The following is a 17,040-nucleotide window of genomic DNA, read 5'->3' on the forward strand; positions in this document are numbered from 1 at the left end:
AAAACATTCGGTAACTAGAACGGATAGTAAGCCAAGCCAGAGAGTCAGGGATCAGTGTAGTGGAACAATAAGCAGGATCTGGAGTCAGAAGAGAAGGGATATCAGCCAATCAAGTCTTTAAACAGGAACGCAGGAGATAGTCTCTGTGGTGTTGACTTAGGCGAAGGCAGAGATCTTCTGGGCTGGGCGGCTTAAGTAGGCAGGTCTGACAAACAGGATATCATCAACAAGTGAGTAGCTGTGGAGAGATAGGCGCTGGCAATTAGCCGACACTAAGCGGCCAGCTCAGAGATGCAAGGGCTGACAGGGGGTGATCAAGGGGTTAAAACTTTATGGGGGGGGTTTAGAGGGGGGGTACCTTAAAGCTACCTGGGCCTACTAACTGCCCTAAGTGACACCAGTACAGTGATCAGTAAAAAATTGGAAAACTGCACTTGGTGACAGTGAAAGGGAGTGAAGGGGTTAAGGGGGGGGGGGGTGTACCTATGTGTACTGTTGGTGCAACTAATGTTTGGATATCCTCTCTCTGGAACGGAAAAGAGCTCCACGAGGGGTGAGGACATCTGATTGCCACGGGTGCGTCAGCAGCAGGCACACGTGCCCCCCAGGCGGCCATGCACCCAACGTACAGCTATATTGATTTGCCCAGGGGCGCCAACCTGCTGGTCCTTAATTGGTTAAGCTGTAGTAATTGGATTTAGGAGAGGAAAATAGAAGAGGGCAGAGAAATGCTGCTAAACGCTAACGTGGCCAAAGCGCATTAACGCCAATGAAAAAACGCTTCTAAAAGTACGTTTTTACAGCCGCTTTTTCCTGGCGTTGGTACTGGCTATGCAGCTCGTGTTTTGTAACGTCCTGTGTACATGAGGCCTGTGATGGTGTACATTGCTCTGTGTTTTACTCACACTGTACACCGAGTCAGCGATGGCAATTGAACCCTCGTTCAGGAATTCTCCAGTACAGACATAGCATACCATACAGCCCCGCCCACTCTGATCGTACACATTCCCTTTACTTGCCCTCTATATGGGCCGCAGCTCCTCCCCCCCCCCCCGAAGCCGGCACCTATGGGCGGAGACTGGCTGCTCTTCGAGCTCCAGCACGTTGTACGGCGGTGTGACTCGTTCCTTGTTGTCATAGAACGTCACTCTCCATTTATCAGGCCGGTCACAGCTCCGCCCAGCATCTCCACCACGCCTTCTCGTCGTCTCCTCCCAGCTGTCCTGTGGGCGCTACCGGGTGAAGCATGGCGGCGGTGGAGAGCAGAGTGTGCGAGACGGCGGACTGCACCAGCGAGGCCAAGCTGCAGTGTCCGACCTGCATCAAGCTGGGCATCCACGGCTCGTATTTCTGCTCGCAGGTACTTGTCTTATGGCAGGCGGAGGGGGGCTGTGTATTGCTTGGTGTGTATTAGATGTGGGCAGACAGCTCCTGTATGTGCGGATAACAGACAGCTCCCCATGTGCTCATCACAGGCTGACCTTATAGAGGAAGGAGCACATGTGAGGCTCAGTGATCATAGATGACATTCTATGGAGCTCATCCTCCTTTTACTTCCTGCTGACAACTCGTGTGAATGTCATCTACTTCCCGTGTGCATGCAGTCAGTGTACTGTACCCGGCCATCAGTGCTGGGGAAGGGATGTCAAACATACACATAGTCATCGAGAACCATTCTACTTTATTACCTTTCCAGACATCAGAGAGACCTAGACCTAGTCATCAAGAACCATTCTAGTTTACCATTCCAACCATCAAAGAAACCTAGTGATCAAGCCCTATTCTACTTTATTACCATTCCAGCCATCAGAGAAACCTAGTCATCAAGAACCATTCTATTTTATTACCATTCCAGACATCAGAGAGGCCTAGACCTAGTCATCAAGAACCATTCTACTTTATTACCATTCCAGACATCAGAGAGACTTAGAACTAGTCATCAAGCCCCATTCTACTGTATTACCATTCCAGACATCAGAGAGACCTAGACCTAGTCATCAAGAACCATTCTAGTTTACCATTCCAACCATCAAAGAAACCTAGTGATCAAGCCCTATTCTACTTTATTACCATTCCAGCCATCAGAGAAACCTAGTCATCAAGAACCATTCTATTTTATTACCATTCCAGACATCAGAGAGACTTAGACCTAGTCATCAAGAACCATTCTATTTTATTACCATTCCAGACATTAGAGAAACCTAGACCTAGTCATCAAGCCCCAGTCTACTTTATTACCATTCCAGACATCAGAGAGACTTAAACCTAGTCATCAAGCCCCATTGTACTGTATTACCATTCCAGACATCAGAGAAACCTAGATCTAGTCATCAAGCCCCAGTCTACTTTACCATTCCAGACATCTGAGAGACCTAGACCTAGTCATCAAGAACCATTCTACTTTACCATTCCAACCATCAGAGAACCCTAGTGATCAAGCCCCATTCTACTTTATTACCATTCCAGCCATCGGAGAAACCTAGTCGTCAAGAACCATTCTATTTTATTACCATTCCAGACATCAGAGAGGCTTAGTCATCGAGAACCATTCTATTTTATTATCGTTCCAGACATCAGAGAGACCTAGTCATCAAGCCCCATTCTTCTTTATTACCATTCCAGACATCAGAGAGACCTAGTCATCAAGCCCCATTCTTCTTTATTACCATTCCAGACATCAGAGAAACCTAGACCTAGTCATCAAGCCCCATTCTACTTTACCATTCCAACCATCAGAGAAACCTAGAACTAGTCATCAAGCCCCATTCTACTTTATTACCATTCCAGACATCAGAGAAACCTAGACCTAGTCATCAAGCCCCATTCTACTTTACCATTCCAGCCATCAGAGAAACCTAGTCATCAAGAACCATTCTATTTGATTACCATAACAGCCATCAGAGAAACCAAGTCATAAAGCCCCATTCTTCTTTATTACCATTCCAGACAGCTCTGATTTTAAGTCTAAACAAGAATAATCATGTTTGTCACCTCATTAGGAGTCCATTCACACAAACACAGGTTCTTGCTGGCAGAAGATGCCCACCTCAAGTAATCACATTTAGATACGTACAGCGTTTAGACATGTAGTTTTCATTCACATGAATGGCTACATGTTTGTGTGCTTTCCCATAAAATCTGTGTGGCCTTGAGCAAAAAGGCCTCCACTTTTTTTTTTTTTTTTTTTCTTTTTTCCGTGCAGCTAAACACAGTGCATATTTTTACAGGTGTGTGTATAGGCTTGTTATTATAGTGTTGCGTTTAGATGCACACAAAAATAAGCACAGTGCTCATGTAAATGTGTTCTCCCCCTCCCCAATATCCCTTTTCTCCATTTAAATTCAGGACATGTGTGTTCCAGTGCATTTTTGATGTGTTTTGCCTCATTCCATACAGAAAAAATGCAGTGTTTTCTACCTTTTGACTGTGCTGGTGAGAACCAAGGTCGTTGGAATCCATGGAAAACACTGTTCATGTGTGTTTGATGCAGATTGAGGTCAGGTTCACACTGGTGTGATGTGCTCTTTTAAAAAATAGGGGTTATAACCACTTTTAAGGTTAAGTTCACCTTTTATATGTTCCAGCTGTTTTTAGGGAGGAACATGTAACTTGTTCCCACTCCTGCAGCAACTCCCAGCCGCTAGTGAAAGCGAGTTAGGGGTCTCCAACCCTATACCACCACCCCCCCCCCGGCTCTCACTTTTTAAATAAAAAGAAAACTTGGATGTCATTCATTCAGAGATTAAGTTTTGTGACTGGGAAACTACAAGTACAGGCAGCTTTTGCGGCTTACACACAGTCTGCAGGAGTCCTGCATAAAACTTTATTACTACTTTTTACCTGAAAACACCATGTGTGCGTTTATTATCTTTTTAAAAAGGTGAACTTTATCCTTCAAAAACAAACAAACAAACTGGACTGCATCTGTTGTGAACCAGCCCTGAAGTTTGGGGTTGAAAAAACAAACATACTCTCCTCCATTCTGCAGCATTAGTCTGATGCTGCAGCTTTCCCACACCAACCCAAGAACCGAGCAATCGCATGACCACTGATCACTCAGTTCTCAGTCTTTTCGGAGCAGAGAGCAGGGACTGTCGTTTACCACTCTCCACTCTGCCCCTTCACCACTCACTGGAGCACAAGACTGGAGAGAGGGGGGGGGGGGCCCAGCTGGCTCCAGCTCTCACTGCATGACAATGACATCTGGGTGGGATCCTTCCAGAGTCTGTCATGACAGCAGGCTTTAGCCCTCTGTCAGCTGATTCTGGGTCACAGGAGTGCAAAAGTAAGTTCCCTCCTGGGACCCACAAAATAGCTTTGGCTATACTTCTTTTAATTAGCTTTGTGTATGTTCTTGGAGGAACTTCGCCAGTCATGGGAACATTTAAAAAAAAAAAATTTTGTAATGCACAAAAAAGCACCCATATTGATGAATAAATGGAGTGCATTTATATTTTGGTTTTTCAATCTGCACAGCATTGAAGATGCAATTAATGGATCACGGGTGCAATGGTCTGGCTCCTGCAGACTCTGCCTTCAGTTAGGCCTTGTTCACACATGTGTACTACAGAATACATTTTGCCTGCATGGGGGTGCGTGGCGCGTGGACGCAGCCATTGCTCCCAATTTGAAAGCTGTATGGGTGCACGGCCTTGAGTACAGTTTCCACATATGGGTCTGTGAAGTCGCTGCATCCCAATTGACATGAATAGGACTGACTGAATGGGAATGCATGGAATGCCTGTACATCCCTGTGCGAGCAAACATGGCCCTCGCATGGGCCTATGTTGTAGTATGCACGTGTGAACAAGAAGTGTGCACATGGGGTTATGCCAAATTTCAAATTAATGGCGGAAGATTCAGAAAGGAATGCAGGATGCGGTTGGTTTGGGGGTTGGTGGCTGTAGACTGTGACTATTTTTCATTATGACTACATTATAGGTATGCTGTGAATGATGACTGTCAGTTGCTTGTACTCTCAACTGAATTGTCAAGCCATAAGATGGTGTCATAACTGGTCTCATGTGCAGCACCATGGCAACTACAGATTAAACAGAGGGTGAGATGGCGGCTTCCTTGACTGTAAGGATAGGAGGGTTTTGTTCTGCATTAAAAAACAAACAAACCTACCAGTCCATTGTTTCCAGCTTAGTTTTCCCATGCAGCCTATGCTTGACATGGCTACTCATCTTGACTGCAGGAGCCAACTGTCACTTTCCTGATGACTCACAGCAGGCCCCCATACTGTGCATGCACAAGACTGCTGATTATAGGGAGACTAGTCCTATAGCCTCCTAGGATGTTTTCCTAAAAGGCTGCAGGCCAAGACCACATTTTCATCTAGGCAAGAAAGGGGCGGTGAGTACCATCCTAAAACGGCTCTAGCTTCCTGGGGAAAAAAAATGCAATTTTGTTACAGGATAGTTCGAGGAACATTACGAATGGAATTTTTGTTTTCTGGTAAATATCTGCTATAAAATTGACCTTTCACCCCTTTTGAAGTTTGCATCTTTTTTTTCTATAGCTATAAGCAGAAAAAGTAGGATTCAAAGTATGAATGTCTTAAATTCAGCTACATTGGTCCAGCTTGGATCAATGTTAATATGTATATACCATACTTGGCTGATCCTCCACAAGCTGAAAATCACTGAAATAGACATCCCTATCTCTGAGATCTCCACTACCTTCCAGTTCCTTTGCCAGGTGGCTGCACTTCTACATTGTGAACACAGGAGGTTGCCCACTTGGCACAGGTGCCATTCAGAGATCCCTTTGCATCTTCTCTGTGATTTGTAAAAAGTTCTAATTGGACAAGGGGGAGAGGCGGGGTCGTTATGTCATGATTTCCACCTCTACCAATCTGAGAAAGTTTTGAATTTATAGAGCTGCAAAGTGTTCTCCAAATGGAATCTGTTCAGAGTGTGCTACCTTCTATGTTCAGTAAGCAGCAGGGCAGCCACTTGGCACAGGACCCTGAAGTTAATGGTTATCTCTGGAGTCGATGTGTCGATTTCAGTGATTTCCAGCTTCCAGGTGATCGGACAGGTATAGTATATACGTAGTTACATTGGTCCAAGCTGGATCAATGTAACTGTGTATAAAATATCCATACCTGGAATTTATGTTTAGCTTTTTCAAAATAAAATCACTTTTTATATACATGCCTCTTCTGCTTTTCCCCCATGGACTGGTGACATAGCCAGCATCTTCCAGGGAGATTTCAGAGTTTAAGACCAAGATCTGGCAAAAATTGACATAGCTTGACCTATACAGACGTTTTACAACCTCCCCTGAATGATTTAACTTGACTGATAGTAAACAACGTTTAAAAACTTCTGTTTTGCCACGTTTACATGCCACGTTTGCAATTTAGAAGCATTTTTCCTCTTCGAATAGTTAAATTATAAACGCCTGTAAATTAAACACGTGTTACTGCGTTTACAAGCTGTTACAGCCGTTTGGCGTTTCAAATGCCTCTGAACATCAGTCTTGAACGCATTTTTATTTGATTTACAAAAAATGCTTCAACTGCCTAGAAACATCTATAAACGACCCTGTGTACATGTACTGATAACCTAGAGGAAAGTTCATGGGCAGCTGAAAAAAAAATGCCCACATTTACACCTGGCCGTTTTATAGCTTGAAGCCTGCAGCTACAAAATGCTGGAGGGGAAGCCAGAAGCTCAAATATGTTCTGGAACTATTTTTTAGGCAGATTTGGGTGTTTTTCTGCTTTTTACATTGGTGACCTTTTGACCTGCACAAAATCGTGGCAAAATGCTGTAAAAATCACGGTAAAATTGCGCGATTTTCTGCCTGACAACGCTACACTCATGTGTGAATGGGGTCTAAAGGTCCCTTTACCAACAGCAGTGTATATGAGGCCTTACAGTTGAAGTGCCATCTTGGCCTCTAGATCTGCAGTTATCTTGCTGCTCAACATGTGATCAACTATGACATCGGCAATCTCAGGGCATGAGAGTTCAGTTGGGAGATAATGGTCAGTTTCTAGGGTGTTTGTCACCAACAGAGGCATGTCTCAAATGCAACTGTTTTGGAAACCAGTAAATCATTGGGTTTTATCCTGCTTTAATTAGAATACTTTTTGAGCAGATGTTGCGTAGAGCGCAGCAGATCCTGGGTGCATTGTGAGATCTGATGCAGATGTCATTTTTTAGGCCAGCCCAGAAAATAGCATAGAAGTAGAAGCCCGCCCTCTGTGATGTAAGAATTTTAAGATCCAGATCCACTTTACCATGCCCTCTGAGTGATGTATAGCTAAAGACAAAACTGTACCCTTTGGTCTGTTAAATATAAAATTAAAAGCATTTTGTTAAAGTGGTTGTAAACCCTCCTGGAGGGGCTGGAACTCTGCAAGATAAAGGCATAATTACTTGCCTGAAAACGAAGCCCCCCCCCCCCCCCCCCCCAGCCGGCAACATCAATCCTAGAGGTTGCTTCCGGGTATCGTGGCTCCAGCGCTGTGATTGGCCGGAGCAGTGTTGACGTCACTCCCATGCATGCGCGGGAGCTGCAGGGAATGGCACAGTGCAACTGAAGCAACGGAACGTACGTGCCATTGCTTCAGTTGGCTTATGTGGGCATGTGCCGCATGACATCGGCACATGCAAATACAGGGTTTTCTCCTAAACCGTGCAGGTTTAGGAGATATCCAGTACTGCTACAGGTAAGCCTAATTATAGGCTTGCCTGTAGTTTTAAAGTGGCTGTACAGGGTTTACAACCACTTTAAATCAGATTTTTGTTTAAAAACAAAAAAAACCTATTGATCTTAGTAGAAATGTGAGCTGATAACTTCCTCTGCCTGTGCTGCTATCACTTAGAGGAGCTCCAATCTCCCCCAGAAAATTAAGTCGGCAGCTACAGATACTGTAGCTGCTGACTTTTAATAGACACTTGCCTGTCCTGTGATCCATTGATGTCCTCACCCAAGCTGATTTTTCAATGAATGGTGCTGAATGGTCCTGCAGACTTCTGGAACCTGTGATGTGACCCAGAAAGCTGGGGGGGGGGGGGTGCGAACTTCAGCTCAGATCGCAGCCGCGCATCCGACCCAAAGTGGGAGAGGGTACCTGCTAGGGGTGCAACGGATCAAAAAACGTATGGATCGTTCCTCGGATCAGAGTCACGGATCGGATCATTTTTCGGATCGGCAAATAATAATTGAATTTGCAAAAACCTGTGAAAATGCCACCACCATATAGTCCCCACTGTAATATCCACAATCTCCCCCACTGTAATATCCACGTCGCCTCCCCCAATGTAATATTGGCTGAGCATGGATGGGTATCGCCGAGTATGGCTGGGTATTGGCAGGGATGGCTGTGACTGCACTTTTCACAGTGCTGCTGCCATCCGATTTCTCCCCTCCACTGTACAGATCTGTACAGAGAGGGGAGAGAGGAACCGACATCGTCATGATGCCGGTTTGTTTACAGGTGATCGCTCCATCATTTGACAGAGCGATCACATTATAAACGCAGACGGGTGCACCAAGATGCCTGCCGCTCGAACTAGGTCAAAGCCGCGGCCTTTCCTAAGGCCGAGATTACAGAGCGGATCGTGGTGTGTGCCGATCCGTTGCACCCCCTAGTACCTGCTCCCCCCCCCCCCCTTCACTTTAATTATTGGAAGGTGTGTTTTTTTTATTTTTATTTTTTATTTTTATGGAAGAGACGCAAACAAGGTGATCTTCCCCTTTCAGGTGAAGTTCTACTTTAAGCTGCCTTTACACTAGTAGAATTTTCTTAGAAAAATCAAACCTTCCTCAAAAAAAATAAATAAATTAGATTTCATTAATAGGGTCAAAGCAATGGAAAACATTTTTTCGAATGACGAATTTGTAACAGTGTATGTTTTTGTTTGTGACATTTGCCTTCAATCCAAAACTGAATGTTAAAAGCAAACAGAATTTTGAAGAACTTTCCAATGACATTTGTCCTATCTTTAAATGTACAAAACATTTTTGTGTATGTATGTGTGTGTGTGTATATATGTGTGTGTATGTATATGTATGTGTATATGTATACCGTATATACTCGAGTATAAGCCGAGATTTTCAGCCTCTTTTTTGAGGCTGAAAGTGCCCCCCTCGGCTTATACTCGAGTCATCGCTGTCTGCCTGCTCGATCAGCGTGTCGAGCAGACAGACAGCGGACATTCTACCCTTCAAACGCCGCGCCTCCGCCTCCGCCTTCGCCTGTGATAGGCGGAACACTGAATTTCCCAGCAGCCTGTGTTCCGCCTATCACGGACATCGTCTCATCCTCGTCCGTAGTACGAGGATGAGACGATGTCCGTGATAGGCGGAACACAGGCTGCTGGGAAATTCAGTGTTCCGCCTATCACAGGCGAAGGCGGAGGCGCGGCTTTTGAATTTTAGAATGGCCGCCGAGGCGCCGACGAAGAGCGGCGATCCTGGCAAGGCACGGGACGGAGGCAAGGCACGGCACGGCACGGGACGGAGGCAAGGAGGCAAGGCACGGCACGGGACGGAGGCAAGGAGGCAAGGCACGGGACGGAGGCTCGGGACACAGGTAGGCTGGACACACACACACACACACACACACACACACACACACACACACACACACACACACACACACACACACACACACACACGGATGGAGACACACACACACACACGGATGGAGACACACACACACACACGGATGGAGACACACACACACACACGGATGGAGACACACACACACACACGGATGGAGAGACACACACACACACACGGATGGAGAGACACACACACACACACGGATGGAGACACACACACACACACACACGGATGGAGACACACACACACACACACACGGATGGAGACACACACACACGCGGATGGATGGAGACACACACACAGGGATGGATGGATGGATGGACACACACACACACAGGGATGGATGGATGGACACACACACACACAGGGATGGATGGATGGACACACACAGGGATGGATGGATGGATGGACACACACAGGGATGGATGGATGGACACACACACACAGGGATGGACGGACACACAGGGATGGACGGACACACAGGGATGGACGGACACACAGGGATGGACGGACACACAGGGATGGACGGACACACAGGGATGGACGGACACACAGGGATGGACGGACACACAGGGATGGACGGACACACAGGGATGGACAGGCATGTCTCACCCTCGGCTTATACACGAGTCAATAAGTTTGCCAGTTTTTTTGGGGGTAAATTGGGGGCCTCGGCTTATATTCGGGTCGGCCTATACTCGAGTATATACGATATATATATATATATATATATATATATATATATATATATATATATATATATATATATATATATATATATATATATATATATATATATATATATACATACATATACACTTTTTTTTTTTTGTTACCTATTTGTACAAGGACTACATCTCGTTATATCTGAGGACTACAGAACCATTCCCTCTGTTGTGCACATAGAAGGGTGGGGTTCCTTGGTCCTATCTTGTTGTGTGTGTGTTTTTTTTTTTTTTTTTGTCTTTGTACAGTGTGATGAATGAGTGTCGTCATGCTGGGACAGGAATGGACATTTTAAACGTGGATTATCTGTCAAGTTAAATCGTTCAGGAGAGGTTGTAAAAACATTCTGTGTACATTAATCCAAAGTGTTAGCCCCCGTTCACACAGGGGCGACGTGACTTGCAGCGCGTCTCACAGACGCGACCTGCACACGATTTCAGCGGCGACTTGCAAAATGACTTCTGTATAGAAGTCAATGCAAGTCGCCTGAAGTCGCCCCGAAAATACTACAGGAACCTTTTTCTAAGTCGGAGCGACTTGAGTCGCTCCTATTAGAACGGTTCCGTAGTACAGAACGGAGCGCGACTTGTCAGGCGGCTAAGTCGCCTGACAAGTCGCGGTAGTGTGAACCGGCACTACCTGGAGGAATCACCAGATGGGAATAGGACCTCATTTACATATCTAGGGCTGTCTAATGGTGCAGGTGGTTATAGTGTTTGCCAGAAAGGTGTTTGTACTACTAGCCATGTACAAATCAATGACAGACCCAGGCACCACACATCAAAACTAAAACAAGTTGTGCTTGTTTGTACTTATAATTACATGACCGCCTTCCTGGAAACTGTCATTTACATTTCCTTAATCTGTTCAGTAGTAAATCAAGCTTTATGCTGCAACCCTCCTTGCTATCAGAAGCAAAAAGTTTTGAAGATTTAAAACCCCCATCAGTTTTCAGGTTTTTATAGAATTGTAAGCAGTTAATGTCCACTGAATACCTGTGAAAATCTGTTTACCATAAACTGAGAAATATCCAAGATGTTGAGTACAGTTAGCCTCACCATCAAGGCACAAGCCAAGCAATAACCCCTTTACTGCCTTAGTGACTTATCCTACATCAAATTGCACCCAAAACATACCTGCAGCCAATGTCAGAATTATATTGGCAAGAAAATAACAAGATAGTAGACCTTTACCACTTCCAGTCCAAGGCCGTCCTATGAGGTCCTGGATTTTGAGTGGACATATCTGAATGATGCCTACAGCTGCAGTCATCATTCAGATATCCTTATTTTCAGCTTGTAGTTCTCTGCAAATCACCAGCAAGCAGTTTAATGGATGCTTGGTCCCCCCACTTCATTTTGTGGTTCGCCCCAACCATCACTATATGACACTAGTGATGTATGATCTGACAGAACCACGGTATGAAGGAGGTCTGCACCCTCCCCCCACAAAATAAGTCAGAAGCTACAAATGCTGACTTTTAACCCTTTCACTGCCAGGGCTGTACAGACGTGCTCGCAGGTGGCCAGGTCAGTATGGCGTACGGACCTCATTTCTCCCTCTGCCAAAAGCTTATGGTCACTTCAATGACCATAAACTTATATCGGAATTGTTCAGCAGTAGACTCTGCTGAACAATTCTATAACTCTGATCAGCGGATTACAACCATCCCTCATCTTCCACTCCCACCAGCTAGGTGGGTCCAGATGTGTCATTCCTTGCCCCCGCACCCCCCGATCTATGGTCGCTCCATCTCTCCCTCACTTTTCACCTGCAGCTTCTCCCTGCACAGATCTGTGATCTGTCAGGCAGGAGATTGGGGGGGGGGGGGGCGCGCGCGAAACAGTGGGGGTGAAGTTGGGGCTTTAGTAAAAGTGTTTACTAAGCTCCTCTCTGTAGTAGAGAGGGCACATGCAGCGATCACTATGTGCCCACTGACGGCTGATACATTGTAGCACTGGCGGTTTCAATTTATCTGTAGGACTAACCTCCTGAAGGAGCTGCTGAATTTTTATTGGGGTTACCGTTGCCTCATCTGCTCACTGTGTCCAATTAGGGGTCCCATTGTAGAGTGAATTAAAGAATGTTAGCTCTGACACTTAGTTGTTTTTTCAAAGATTTGAGATAAACATAAAGTTTTGCAATAAAGGGTTAAGGGGAGTTCAGGTACCTTGTAATTGTGGGTTAGAGGTATTTCCTTGATCCAGAGGACAAACCACTTCCACAGGCTGGATCTAGCAATCGCCAGATAAGCCTCTCTCGCTGACCTAGCAGCTGGTGAGATGCTCCAACAAAGTCACTGCCACAGACCTGTCAATTTAAATGAAATCGTTGTGCATTCCTCTGCCACAGAAAAGCACAACCAGCAACTTGTTGAGAAATTAAAGAGTTTTTCACACAGTACCAGTTTCCTTCACCCGATCTGGCGATACTGTGTGGTAGGTGACCTGGGATACGTCCTCCAACTGATTCTCCAGGCTCTTCCAGAGATACCAGCCTTGTTGTTCGGTCCTCTCCTGAAAAAGTCCTCCCCTGGATCCAAGTCTCTTGGCTTCTCCCCACAGGCAAGACACCACACGGAACAATCCTGGATCTGTAGGTCCCAAGACTGTTGGGCCTATCCATTCAGTTTCAAAGCCTCGGGCCAGCCGGCCCCGAGACACAGGAACAGGCAGCACACACCCCAGGCCAGAAGGGACATGAGGTCAGGATAACGAACCCCAGAAAAAACCCCCTCAAAATGGCATCAGTACCTTTAAGTACCCCTACCCAGAATGCACAGCGGGTGAACCACTCCCACTGGGCTATTTCCGAGTAAAAGGAGTATTCAATGCATTCAGCCTGTTGCATTTCCAACATTTAACGGTGGTGACAGCAACACCCACAGCCAAGTGGAAACTACCACAACCCAGCTGAACTGGTACAGAAACCAGAACTTTGAAATAATTAGTCTGAGCCAAACTGCAGCTTCAGACAGCTTAAATTTACAAAATTAGCGTCTGCTCATTAGGAGCCGGGCGCTACATGTCATCTTCTGAATGAGTGGAATTTCTCTATACAGATTCTTTTATTCAAGTAAAGTGATACAGAGAAAAGGGACCATCTTCAGTCCCTTTCTCTGTGTCAAAAAGATATGGGGCTCTGATTAGACCTTTATCTCACCAAAGAACCCCCCCCCCCCCCCTCCTAAAAAAATAAATAAAAAAAATATATATATTTAAAAAGTAAAATGGTCCTTTTTACACTAGCAGCGCCTGGGCGTTGGCAGTAAATTGCCGCTAGTTTTAGTGACACTTTACTGTTTTTGCAGTGCTTTTCGGGTGCTTTTAACCCCCCGCTATCGGCCGAAAAAAGGGTTAAAGTGCCCCCAAAGAGCATTGATTTCAATTTCCCAAAGAGCCTCAAAGCGCTACCATCCTACCATTGCAGATGAGGCTTTTTTTTCAGGCGCCTTTACCGATGCTATTTTTAGCACTAAAGCACCTGAAAAAGGCCTCCAATGTAAAAGGGGTCAAACCTAGTAAGACCCTCGCTCCTTCATGGGATACTTCAGCTTCTCCTCCTGGCCAACCCGATTTGGCCTGATTGGCCAGGAGGAGAAACCGAAAGACGATGGTGAACACATGTCCGTTTACTTAAGTCTCTCCATAGAGAACAATGGGTGGTCTGAAAAACGGACAGGCAGACCCGATCTGTGTGCTTGTATGAGGGGCCAGGCCTTGTTCACACAGGGCATACACAGCATACCTTTTACAGGGATGCACATGTCTTCCATGCATCTCTGTGCAGGCCGTCCCATTGATATCATTTGTGATGTAGAAACTACATGAACCGAGCCGCTGCTCCCAATTTTACATCCATGTAGGTCCACATGCATGTCCCTGAGCTCAAACTGTCTATGTTCAAGGTTATGTACCCACACGGATATCTGATTGGGAACAGCAGCTATGCCTGTGCAGCCCTTGTATCCCAATTGACATAAATGAAACTTGCTGTACGGGGATGAACAGAACACCTGTGCATCCCCGTGCGGGTAAACATGGCCCTCAAATAGGCATACACTTTAGTATGCTACATGTGAATGAAGCTTTAGTACTAATTTAGCAGGAATTTTGTAAGTTACGGTGTGTTAATGTGCAATATTAATGATTTTAGTGAAAATAGAGATATGATGAACTTTTGCGCAATTATCGCAAGGCCCACAATCGGTTGCACTTTTTTAAATTTATTTTATTTATACTGGGCATATGCTTTTAGGAAATGTCTAGTTTGAGGGGGTCTTTTCAAATTCTGAAAGCTGTAAGTGAAAAACCTCCCAGATTTTTGGAGAAATTTTTGGATAACTTTGATTTTCTTTCTTTTTTTTTTTTTTTTCCCCTCCATACAGGTTAACCACTTGCCGACCGCCGCACGACGATGTACGTCCATTTTTTGAAGAGGGATATCTTGGTAACGGCAGCAGCTGCTGCCACAACCGAGATATCCATCTCTTCAGGCGGCGGTCGGCTGTACGATAACGGTGGTCTCCGTGGCGGATTCGCCGCGAGATCACCGCTATCGGCGGCGGGAGAGGTGCCACCCCCCCTCCCGCCGCCCTTCCGCCGCTTACCGGAGCCGTCGGTAGCGGCGGAGGCGATCGGGTCCTTCCGTCTGCTGGGCATAGAGACAAGTGAGGCTAAGATGGCCCCCACTCGTCTCTATACCATAGGAGGGCGGAAGCGACGTCAAAACGTCACTTCTGCCCATACCTCTTAAAGGTATATATTTTTTTTAAATGTCAGATTTTCTTTTTTTTTTTCTTTTTTTTGTTGCATTTTAGCCCAAATATGAGATCTGAGGACCTTTTGACCCCAGATCTCATATTTAAGAGGACCTGTCATGCTTTTTTCTATTACAAGGGATGTTTACATTCCTTGTAATAGGAATAAAAGTGATCCATTTTTTTTTTTTTTTTTTTTTAAAGTGTAAAAATAAATAAAATAAATTAAAATAAATAAGAAAAAAAAAAAATTTTTTTTTAAAACACCCCGTTACGACGAGCTTGCGCACAGAAGCGAGCGCATACGTGAGTAGCGCCCGCATATGAAAACGGTGGTCAAACCACACATGTGAGGTATCGCCGCGATCGGTAGAGCGAGAGCAATAATTCTAGCCCTAGACCTCCTCTGTACCGCAAAAAATGCAACCCGTAGAATTTTTTTAATGTCGCTTATGGAGATTTTTGAGGCTAAAAGTTTGACGCCATTCCACGAGCGGGCGCAATTTTGAAGCGTGACATGTTGGGTATCAATTTACTCGGCATACCATTATCTTTCACAGTATAAAAAAAAATTGGGCTAATTTTACTGTTGTCTTATTTTTTTTATTCAAAAAAGTGAATTTTTTCCAAAAAAAGTGCGCTTCTAAGACCGCTGCGCAAATATGGTGTGAAAAAAAGTATTTCAATGACCGCCATTTTATTCTCTAGGGTGTTAGAAAAAAAACAATATAAAATGTTTGGGGGTTCTAAGTAATTTTCTAGCAAAAAAAACAGTTTTAAACATGGAAACACCAAATCCGAAAAAGAGGCCTGGTCCTTAAGTGGTTAAGCTTTTATGTTGGGGCTTTAGCACAAATTCTGTAAAATTTGCTGTATTTTTTATCTAATAATGGTGTTAGTGTATTTTTTGCTAATATATTGGTTCCATAAACATTTATGCAAATACCGCAGGGTCTAAAATTAGTAGCACCTTTTTTTTCTAGAGGTCATATGGTTTTCGGCGTCTTTCACAAATTCTGAAAGCTAATAAAGACAAATGAAAACCTTCAGATTATTTATTTTTTAGAAATTTGGATATTTACACTTTTGCGTCTGATCAGTTTTCATCATTTCGCAAAAAAGGCACACTTTAAAAGTTACAAATATTATTCTCTCAGTACAGGTTAAGCTTTTATATTTAGTAGGAATTTTGTAAAATTTGCTGTTTTCTGCTAATAATGGTTTTAGTGTATTTTTGCAAATATATTGGTTTGATACATTTTGCACAAATACCGCGGGGTCTCAATCGGTAGCACCTTCTTTTTATTCTACTTATGTTCTTTCAGAAAATATATGGTTGGGGGGGGGGGGGGGGGTCTGTCGCAAATTCTGAAAGCTATAAGTGAAAATTTGCAAAAATCATAAGAAAAATTTGCAAAAATGGTCTGACCACCTTGGTTTACAAAATGGAGCACAGTACCTGGCGGCAAAAAGGTTAATATATGGACACTTCCACGGAGCCCGCTATGTGAGCACCCCAGCCCAGTGCTTCGAATTCCTGGTAAGTGAACCCGGCAGTGAAGCCTTTCGGCTTCACTATTGTTTCCCTATTGCACAAATCATGCTGCACTTTCTAATTGGCCCGTTGGTGGAGGGGGGCCGAACTTCTGAGACGAATAAGCAGAAATTCAATTTTTGGGTGCTACTCTGCTTTTAACATGGTCAAAAGTGCTTACCATGCTAAAGATTTTTCAGCAAGCTTTGAGGTTCAAGCAAGTGAATGCTGACAGCAGGACAAGAATGTTTTGTTAGAGATCTCTTCAAGGTGGAGTGAACAGCACACAGCAGTTTTCTAGTGCATGCCATCCCATTCGACCACATATAGAAATCAGTTGAGGGATTGCTGCACTTAAAAAAATTAATAAATAATAAAAAAAATTATATACAAAAATCTTGCGCCCTTCTTCAGGATGGAACAAATAATTTAT

General features: G+C 44.6%; 1 protein-coding gene across 2 annotated transcripts in view; it reads left to right on the top strand.

The window, feature by feature from the left end:
- The first annotated feature begins 1,035 nt into the window (after positions 1-1,035).
- METAP1 (methionyl aminopeptidase 1) overlaps positions 1,036-17,040 on the top strand; it is a 69,959-nt gene continuing 53,954 nt past the window's right edge. The window contains exon 1 of one of the 2 annotated variants that reach the window (XM_077476588.1): positions 1,036-1,360. In XM_077476588.1, the coding sequence (XP_077332714.1) occupies positions 1,068-1,360 (293 nt within the window). In that variant the 5' untranslated portion in view covers positions 1,036-1,067. The remainder of the gene's footprint in view (positions 1,361-17,040) is intronic. The other variant, XM_077476589.1, reaches the window with a different exon arrangement.

The sequence above is a fragment of the Lithobates pipiens genome, unplaced genomic scaffold (genome assembly GCF_037356315.1).
Source record: "Lithobates pipiens isolate NorthernLeopardFrog02 unplaced genomic scaffold, aLitPip1_a1.2 Scaffold_13, whole genome shotgun sequence".
Taxonomy (NCBI): domain Eukaryota; kingdom Metazoa; phylum Chordata; class Amphibia; order Anura; family Ranidae; genus Lithobates; species Lithobates pipiens.